Source organism: Trichomycterus rosablanca, chromosome 4 (assembly GCF_030014385.1).
Source record: "Trichomycterus rosablanca isolate fTriRos1 chromosome 4, fTriRos1.hap1, whole genome shotgun sequence".
In the NCBI taxonomy this organism is placed as follows: domain Eukaryota; kingdom Metazoa; phylum Chordata; class Actinopteri; order Siluriformes; family Trichomycteridae; genus Trichomycterus; species Trichomycterus rosablanca.
In genome coordinates, this window is record NC_085991.1 from 28984255 (window position 1) to 28994795 (window position 10541).

The following is a 10541-nucleotide window of genomic DNA, read 5'->3' on the forward strand; positions in this document are numbered from 1 at the left end:
ACTTTATAATGTGATTTAGAATGTTTGAATTTTATAATGTTGGAATTTAGAATGCTAGTATTTCAGAATGTTCTTTTTTTAGTGTTAGTATTTTATAATGTTAGTAACTTGAACTACTAGATTGATGAATTTTAGAGTGTTAGCATGTTAGTAACTTGAAAGTTAGCATTTTATAAAGAATATTTTACTATAAATATAAATACAGTATTTTGCAATATTAGTGTTTTGGAATGTTGAAATTTTAGTATGTTAGAGTGATGAAATTTAGAATGTCAGTATTTTTAAATTCTGGAATTTAGAACACCAGTATTCTATATTGTTAGTAGCTTGAATATTAGTATTTCAGAATATAAGTATTTAATTGATGTTAAATGACATTTCTTTTAGTAATTTGACAACAGAAAGAACATGACTATGATATTATGAATAGTTTTTAAGTTATTTATGCCACAATGAAAAGATATGAAGGAAAATACACTACCATGCATATTTTATTGAGCTTTAAAAATATTCTATAAGATCTTACACAAAAATAAAAACTTTTTTTGTTTTTGTGCTCTGCTAACAATTCTCATTTAACAGCAGCTGACCTACTTAAGAGCCACTGGCCTACAGAAACAGGCAATGTGATTATTCAGATCTTGTGATCCTGACTCTAGTAATGAAAGAAGGACTTTATTAGGGTAAAAATGCTTTAGTGCACATGGACAGTGTCTCCAAACATTCTACTGAGGAATCAGCTTATACTGGTGAGCTCATTTTATGCACTGCAGTACAAAATATATTTACATAAATGTATTAAACTTTTTATTTGTTGTGTATGTTTATTTAGTCTAATTTGTAGTTGCATGAAAATGTTTATCTCACAGGCATAGCATTTCTGATGACAGAGTTGATTATCCATATGTATAGGTAATACCATTCATTTCTATATTTAAAAAGACAGAAATTATAGGGGAATTCTTTGATTTCGTGGGTGACGAACATAGCTTTAGTTTATTTTCATAAAATATGAAAGACTGAGACATAAGACAGATAATAAATTTATGCATTGGGTTTGTTTAGATTACTTTATTTAGCAGTTTAATTTAGATTATGTAGTTTTCTGATAGAAATGTAAGATTATTACACAGCTCTAATATGATGTCAATTCAGAGGTCAAAATTATCACCACTTCGAGCAAAATAATAATTGACCAACCTGAAAGCAACTGTAAAACACTTTTTATACCTTTTTTACACTACAAGCGGCTTGACCTGACCAGTCCCTCAAAATAACAAGACATAAACCTTGAGAGGAACCAGAGTCAGCACCACCCATCCTTCTTGGGATACTTTTGGAATTCAGAATGTTAGTATTGTAAAATGTTCAGGTTTTCTCAGAAAAAACAAGCATCTACTCCATTCTCTGTACTGGCACCCAGATGATAAAACAGACTTACTCTGACTTTCCACTAAGTACAGTACTAACATTAATCTGGCACTTGCTACTACTAATAATTGTAATAAAAGTTCTGTGTGAATGGTATTCTTAGACTGTTGTCTATTTGGACTGGAGTAAGGAAGAGTCTGTTGAGAAGAAACTACTTCTGCAATAGTCTGTAAGTGTAATCATTTGTCTAGGATGTCAAGTCTGGTCTGGTCAGGTCAAGTTAACCTGATGCCATGCTGGTGGAAAGCTGACCACATGGAGGAGTGTCTACGCAGTATTGTGGAGCCTGGGGCCCCAGGAAGCTCCACCACAGAGATGGGACTTAAAAGGCTCTCCTTTGCATACAAAGGTCTAATGGAGATTCCATATGACACCATTCTGGAGCAGCGGGACACCCTTGAGGTCCTGGACCTCAGCTACAACCTGCTGGAGGAGTATCCTTTGGTATACACCCTTAACTCCCCACAATTTGTGACACAGCCAAGGGTCTGAATACATTTATAAAAAAAGGAATTTAAGTTTTTGATTTTTAATGAATTTCTGAAAAAGATTTTAAAATTCTTGACATTATGAATGTTTAGTGTAGATCGATAGTAAAATGGCAGGTTCTATTCATTAAAAATCTTGCCAGGTGTTTTTCATTAACCACTTTATCTTGGTCAGGGTCACAGGAGGCCATTTCCACAGGCAGGAACTTCCTGGACATGGCACCAATTCATCAGGACTTTGGTCATTTCCCCGAAACATAATCATGTATCATGTCTGTAGATTTCCAGCTGACCAATACCACTGCTTAGAATCGGACCCGGATCTCAGTGGGGTGGGCTGGTGGAATAGAACACTGTCACCCTGGCAAGTATTCCAAAGCCTATCTGGTTTTATTATATTATACAGCTCTTTTATATCCTTGTTCTATTTTCTTATGTTTGTCTTTTGTATGAGGATCATATATTGCTAAGAATTTTCCACACATCATACGACCGCCATCACATAACATGTTCTCAGGAAAGCCTAAGGCTTTGCTTTGTAGCCTTTATCCTTTATCAGAAGTACTTAACTCTGTCATTAACGGAGCCCGGCTCTTCTTGGAAAGCTGGAGAAACTGAGCACTCTTATCCTGGATGGCAACAACTACAGCACTCATGTAAAATTTCCCTACATGCCAAGTCTCACAACACTGTGGATCAACAAGAACAAAATCAGCAACCTACCCATCATAGTTGAAGAAATTCGCTGCAAGTTCCCCAATATTAAGTAAGTTCCACCTGGAAATAATTCTGCTGATTCATCAAAGAACAAACAACTAATTTTTTGTAATTTTGTGGAGTACGTTTTTCTGTTGTTAAATGTCCTCTGCATTTATAGAATATTAAGTATGATGAACAATGAAGCAGCTCCCAGTTACTTTAATGGAGGAAGTCTGACCCAGTACCTTGACTACAGGTAAATACAATTTACCAATAAAAAAACACTTAAGACATTTCTAAGTTGCTTTTCTCCACAGCAACTTATAAATGAGGCTGAATACAATCCAAGGTATAAGGATTTTGCTCTATGGCCCTTATACTATTCCAGTACCTTTGAGCTACCACTGCACTTATAGAATAACATAGAAGAACATACAAATCCCCCAGTTTTTCCCCAGTGTATGTACAACAAACATTTCATTAGTTTCAAATGTGATAATGTGGCTGATAGTGTAAAGGACCAGGGTTTAATTCCTGTCTCTTGTTATTTTCTCTGTGTATTCTTTTTCTAGGTACAACGGTTTCCTCTCACCTAAAAATCAGTTCTTGTATTGACTGCTCTAAATTGCTCAGAGTATTTTGGAAATAGTAAATATTTAGTGAAACCCTGACCCAAATAATGTGTTAAAGTGCAATGAAGAATAGCACACTCGTTTATTCAGATTAACTGTAGATACTACGCCACCTGGTGGTCACATTATGTATGACTAATAATAAACACACACACACACACACACACACACACACACACACACACACACACACACACACACACACACACACACACACACACACACACACACACACACACACACACACACACACACACACACACACACACACACACACACACACACACAAACAAACCAAAGATGTCACCTTGATGGCCACATGTGTCTCTACCACTGTATCTTGGGACAGTGGTAGCCTAGTGGGTAGAGTTTTGGGCTATCAACCGAAAGATTGGTGGTTCAAATCCAGGCTCTGCTATGCTATGTTGGGTCCTTGAGCAAGGCCCTTAACCATATCTGCTTCAGGGGTGCTGTAAGTTCCAAACAAGCTGGGATATGCGAAGAAAGAATTTAATTGTACTGTACAACTGTATATGTACTGTATATATGACAAAGTATATCTTCTTCTTAAAATCCCAACATACGCCTCTGTGTTAGTAAATAAATATATTTGTGTGTGTTTTATATATATATAAGCTTATTGCCTGGACTTATTGGTTCCCTTTTTGCCTTTAGGCTCTATGTTATTAGTCAGATTCCCAGTCTTTTGGTGCTGGATGATACTGAAGTGCAGGAGAAGGAGCAAGCACAAGCCAGAAAGACATACAGAATGCACAGAAGCAGAGAGGGCAGCAAGAAAAACAAAGAACTTCATCGATGATGACTGATTCATCTTATGTCATTTAACTTTATGCCAAGCTCGACATGCACAGCTAAAATCAATCCAAGTATTAATTTGATGCCACAGATCTGATCCCACTAAGCTATATGCCAAGCAGATATGTATTCCTTGCTACAGCTAAGAACTATTTTAGTGTTAATCTTATGCCACTGATGTGGGTGCCACTAAACCTTGACATGATGTGACATTTTTGTAGTTAAAAGTTTATTGTGGTTCATTGGTTCAATTGGCAAAATATTTATACTATATGTCATTTGCTCTTTATGGTGTTTTTTTTTTTTCTTTTTTTCATTCCATTTTTCTTCATTAAAATAAAACAAAACAATAATGAATAATAATGATGTTCCATACATTTTCAATAGAAAACTGACCGAACAGGCATTTCAATAAAAGGCTGCCTGAGGAGGGCCCAAACTAACACACACCCCCTCCGAAACATATGCAGTAGCCAATTGTAGCCGACCTTAGGCAACTGCTTCTTGTTTCAGAAACTTGTTGCCACTTGCTCACTTTCAGAAAAATAACATGCAGTAGAATTAATAAAGAATCATTTTGGGAGCCAAAATTAGTGGTGATTCGAGTCTCAACTTTGGAGGATGCATGACCCATCATGTAGACATAAAAGACAGTGGACTAAAACAGTGCATTATGATGTTAATACAATATGAGAATATTACTTTGTGTACCACATATTAATGTGGAGCTGATGTTGATCACTATGTTCTTTTACAACCATTGTCCAACGTTCAACAATCATTGTCCAAGTGCAGCCAAACACAGACCAATGTTGTTCTGACATTGACAGTGATAACAGTCACCCCATTCTGTTATTTATTAGATTAGCAAACATTATCTAGCTAAATAGTAACTGCCTGAAGCATCTGACAGTAACTATTACTATGCAACTGATAAAGTATTCATTCTTCACATTACATTATCTTTGTCTTTTTGCTGTCTTTAATCTTCTTTTCTTTTTTTTCTCCCCTGGGTACCAGAGGGCTTTGGCCTTTTTGACATATTGGCTGGTGGTTAGCAAATTTTTGCGTTTACCAGTAATCTGTCACTCACTTACTGAATAATGGGCCACACGGCGGCTTAGTGGGTAGCACTGTCGCCTTACAGCAAGAAGGTCCTGGGTTTGATCCCTGGGTGGGGTGGTCCAGGTCCTTTCTGTGTGGAGTTTGCATGTTCTCCCCGTGTCTGCGTGGGTTTCCTCCTAGTGGTCCGGTTTTCTCCCACAATCCAAAGACATGCTGTGAGGTGAATTGGAAATGCAAAATTGTCCATGACTGTGTTCGATATTTAAACTTGTCAACTGATGAATCTTGTGTGATGAGTAACTACAGTTCCTGTCATAAATGTAACCAAAGTGTAAAACATGACGTTAAAATCCCAATAAACAATAAACAAACACTGAATAATAATAAAAATAATTTAATGATACAAATAATAATAATAATAATAATATATTTAATAGTTATTACTATTATTTTTAATATCTAGAGGGCCTTGATGATTTCCCACCGTTTTCTTGACACCAATCAGTCAAGAAACTTAAAAGTTAAAAGCATGTTTAAACAAGCATACAAAGGAAAAAATACATTACATAAAATTAACGTACATTACACAGACACGTTTTAAAGTGTTTTGTTTTTTTAAACAACTAGTTTCGTATAAATTACTTCTTTTGTATTACTTGCCTAATTAGAAAACATTAAGATGTGTCTATAGAATTGCTGGTGAAGGTGTTGCAATACAGGGAAAATTATCTTGAATTAAAACTCGATTTCAAACACTGTATTTTTAGTTAAAATCTATATTGTTCATTATTAATATTTATATGAATCATATCGATATTATTATTTTTAATGTAAAAACTAAAAGTAAATAGACGTAAACTATCAATTCTACCTCCAGGGAATCATTACCGTAAATATAATAGTATTAACAAAATAGAGTAAAGGTCATCCTCCAGTTCAACAATACTCTTTGTATGTCTGTTTTTAAAACAGCGTGGGATCTCAAAACTTAAAAAGGATAAGATTTGTTTGTATATACATATTTAAAATACTAAAGATGCCTGGCTGCACTAAAAAGAAAAGGTTAAAAGCGTCTGCTAAATGCTTTAGCTGTAAATGCAAAGCTACTACTATTATGTCCATTACGGTAGCTAACTCTGTCGCTTCAGGTAGGGAGTGCACGTAAATGCATAACTGATTTCCACAGATTGAGTACTATATAAGATCGGTAAGTTCTATGAAGTAAATTAAATCTAACTTGTGCGGATAAAAGGTCGTAGTTGTTATAATGTCTGCATTAATACTTGTTATTTAAGAGCCTCGATAGCGATGTTAGCTAGCTATGCTTAGCAGGCCACTGACAGGTCTCTAGTAAAAGGCTGGGCTCTGTGCAGGCTGAAACTGCAACAAGTATTTCCATTAAAAATAAAGGTCTTTTACGAAAACCGTTCATTTTGTATGCTGAGTTAGTGGTAGTTAGCTACTGAATTAATCTGCAAGCTGAAGGTTGCATGCTATCTTGCGTCTAGGTGTACAGAGCTAAAGTTGATTGTTTGAGAAATTGTCTGTTTTTTAACTGTATTTTGTATGTATGCGTATATATCTAGTCAGTAATCTTCCAGTATCATTTGTCATTATCACAGTTATATTAGTGTTAGGGCTGCAAAATATAATATTATTGCATTATTTGGATATGTGGTTTTACATATTTGGCCATTATATTTTCAGATTTAACTTGACAGTTAAAACAGCTAAATGTTTTCCACATGATAAATTGGTGAAAATATGTTTTGCTACATACATATAGTGATGTTAATGAATAATCAGTTAAATGATAATCAAATATGAAGTTATTGTTTAGTAAATGCAGTCGGGTAAAATGCCTTTTAAATCCATTTGCAACACCTGACACTTAATTTGAATTAAGAGCGCTGCTCGATAACTCGCTCACTGAATTAAGAGTCTCAATGCGCATGCGCCTATTGCTCAACTTTTAGCTACAGTTCAAACTTTAGAGGAAACTTTTTAATGCTTTTATATTATTTCAATCACAAACAACAGAACTATTAAATATTCAAATCACAAACTGCCCATGGTGCCCAAGCTGATAGTCAGGTGTCCACATGCTTTTGACCATATCATGTATGAAATATGCACCTTATGAATTTATATGTGTATTACACAGAATACAGTTCCTCTGTCAGTGGTTTTCAAAGTGGGTGCATCAAATGCCATTTTGAGCAACTAAAATTTGCCCATGTTAATTATGTTTCTGCACACGCATTAGTAAATATACAAAATAAATAATATACAAAATAGTAAGGCACATAATAGATAAATATTTCACTAATCCATACCTATACCTATATCCATACCTATGTCTGATATATTTTATATCTGATACACAGTCTATATACAGTGTATCACAAAAGTAAGTACACCCCTCACATTTCTGCAGATATTTAAGTATATCTTTTCATGGGACAACACTGACAAAATTACACTTTGACACAATGAAAAGTAGTCTGTGTGCAGCTTATATAACAGTGTAAATTTATTCTTCCCTCAAAATAACTCAATATACAGCCATTAATGTCTAAACCACCTGCAACAAAAGTGAGTACACCCCTAAGAGACTACACCCCTAAATGTCCAAATTGAGCACTGCTTGTCATTTTCCCTCCAAAATGTCATGTGATTTGTTAGTGTTACTAGGTCTCAGGTGTGCATAGGGAGCAGGTGTGTTCAATTTAGTAGTACAGCTCTCACACTCTCTCATACTGGTCACTGAAAGTTCCAACATGGCACCTCATGGCAAAGAACTCTCTGAGGATCTTAAAAGACGAATTGTTGCGCTACATGAAGATGGCCAAGGCTACAAGCAGATTGCCAACACCCTGAAACTGAGCTGCAGCACAGTGGCCAAGATCATCCAGCGTTTTAAAAGAGCAGGGTCCACTCAGAACAGACCTCGCGTTGGTCGTCCAAAGAAGCTGAGTGCACGTGCTCAGCGTCACATCCAACTGCTGTCTTTGAAAGATAGGCGCAGGAGTGCTGTCAGCATTGCTGCAGAGATTGAAAAGGTGGGGGGTCAGCCTGTCAGTGCTCAGACCATACGCCGCACACTACATCAAATTGGTCTGCATGGCTGTCACCCCAGAAGGAAGCCTCTTCTGAAGTCTCTACACAAGAAAGCCCGCAAACAGTTTGCTGAAGACATGTCAACAAAGGACATGGATTACTGGAACCATGTCCTATGGTCTGATGAGACCAAGATTAATTTGTTTGGTTCAGATGGTCTCAAGCATGTGTGACGGCAATCAGGTGAGGAGTACAAAGATAAGTGTGTCATGCCTACAGTCAAGCATGGTAGTGGGAATGCCATGGTCTGGGGCTGCATGAGTGCAGCAGGTGTTGGGGAGTTACATTTCATTGAGGGACACATGAACTCCAATATGTACTGTGAAATACTGAAGCAGAGCATGATCCCCTCCCTCCGGAAACTGGGTCGCAGGGCAGTGTTCCAGCATGATAATGACCCCAAACACACCTCTAAGACGACCACTGCTTTATTGAAGAGGCTGAGGGTAAAGGTGATGGACTGGCCAAGCATGTCTCCAGACCTAAACCCAATAGAACATCTTTGGGGCATCCTCAAGCGGAAGGTGGAGGAGCGCAAAGTCTCGAATATCCGCCAGCTCCGTGATGTCGTCATGGAGGAGTGGAAAAGCATTCCAGTGGCAACCTGTGAAGCTCTGGTAAACTCCATGCCCAGGAGAGTTAAGGCAGTTCTGGGAAATAATGGTGGCCACACAAAATATTGACACTTCAGGAACTTTCACTAAGGGGTGTACTCACTTTTGTTGCCGGTGGTTTAGACATTAATGGCTGTATATTGAGTTATTTTGAGGGAAGAATAAATTTACACTGTTATATAAGCTGCACACAGACTACTTTTCATTGTGTCAAAGTGTCATTTTGTCAGTGTTGTCCCATGAAAAGATATACTTAAATATCTGCAGAAATGTGAGGGGTGTACTCACTTTTGTGATACACTGTATATATATATATATATATATATATATATATATATATATATATATATATACAGTGTATCACAAAAGTGAGTACACCCCTCACATTTCTGCAAATATTTCATTATATCTTTTCATGGGACAACACTATAGACATGAAACTTGGATATAACTTAGAGTAGTCAGTGTACAGCTTGTATAGCAGTGTAGATTTACTGTCTTCTGAAAATAGCTCAACACACAGCCATTAATGTCTAAATGGCTGGCAACATACGTGAGTACACCCCACAGTGAACATGTCCAAATTGTGCCCAAAGTGTCAATATTTTGTGTGACCACCATTATTATCCAGCACTGCCTTAACCCTCCTGGGCATGGAATTCACCAGAGCTGCACAGGTTGCTACTGGATTCCTCTTCCACTCCTCCATGATGACATCACGGAGCTGGTGGATGTTAGACACCTTGAACTCCTCCACCTTCCACTTGAGGATGCGCCACAGGTGCTCAATTGGGTTTAGTCCATCGCCTTTATCTTCAGCTTCCTCAGCAAGGCAGTTGTCATCTTGGAGGTTGTGTTTGGGGTCGTTATCCTGTTGGAAAACTGCCAGTTTTCGAAGGGAGGGGATCATGCTCTGTTTCAGAATGTCACAGTACATGTTGGAATTCATGTTTCCCTCAATGAACTGCAGCTCCCCAGTGCCAGCAACACTCATGCAGCCCAAGACCATGATGCTACCACCACCATGCTTGACTGTAGGCAAGATACAGTTGTCTTGGTACTTCTCACCAGGGCACCGCCACACATGCTGGACACCATCTGAGCCAAACAAGTTTATCTTGGTCTCGTCAGACAACAGGGCATTCCAGTAATCCATGTTCTTGGACTGCTTGTCTTCAGCAAACTGTTTGCTGGCTTTCTTGTGCGTCAGCTTCCTTCTGGGATGACGACCATGCAGACCGAGTTGATGCAGTGTGCGGCGTATGGTCTGAGCACTGACAGGCTGACCTCCCACGTCTTCAACCTCTGCAGCAATGCTGGCAGCACTCATGTGTCTATTTTTTAAAGCCAACCTCTGGATATGACGCCGAACACGTGGACTCAACTTCTTTGGTCGACCCTGGCGAAGCCTGTTCCGAGTGGAACCTGTCCTGGAAAACCGCTGTATGACCTTGGCCACCATGCTGTAGCTCAGTTTCAGGGTGTTAGCAATCTTCTTATAGCCCAGGCCATCTTTGTGGAGAGCAACAATTTTATTTCTCACATCCTCAGAGAGTTCTTTGCCATGAGGTGCCATGTTGAATATCCAGTGGCCAGTATGAGAGAATTGTACCCAAAACACCAAATTTAACAGCCCTGCTCCCCATTTACACCTGGGACCTTGACACATGACACCA

The 10541-nt window shown here is 37.9% G+C and overlaps 1 protein-coding gene across 1 annotated transcript; it reads left to right on the forward strand.

Annotated features, from left to right (window-relative positions):
• Nucleotides 1-708: 708 nt before the first annotated feature.
• On the forward strand, nt 709-4984 carry LOC134311531 (leucine-rich melanocyte differentiation-associated protein). Its single transcript, XM_062993161.1, has 5 exons — nt 709-749; nt 1623-1865; nt 2506-2685; nt 2797-2874; nt 3926-4984. Exons 2-5 carry the CDS (start codon nt 1624-1626, stop codon nt 4068-4070), a joined length of 645 nt encoding a protein of 214 aa, XP_062849231.1. The 5' UTR covers nt 709-749; nt 1623; the 3' UTR covers nt 4071-4984.
• Nucleotides 4985-10541: the final 5557 nt, after the last annotated feature.

Bases quoted from the DNA above. Each gene is read 5' to 3' on its own strand.
- LOC134311531 (XM_062993161.1), top strand. From the start codon at position 1,624: ATGTCAAGTCTGGTCTGGTCAGGTCAAGTTAACCTGATGCCATGCTGG. The intron at 1,866-2,505 runs GTATCCTTTGGT...TCATTAACGGAG, and splicing joins AGCTACAACCTGCTGGAGGA to CCCGGCTCTTCTTGGAAAGC. The intron at 2,875-3,925 runs GTAAATACAATT...TTTTGCCTTTAG, and splicing joins ACCCAGTACCTTGACTACAG to GCTCTATGTTATTAGTCAGA.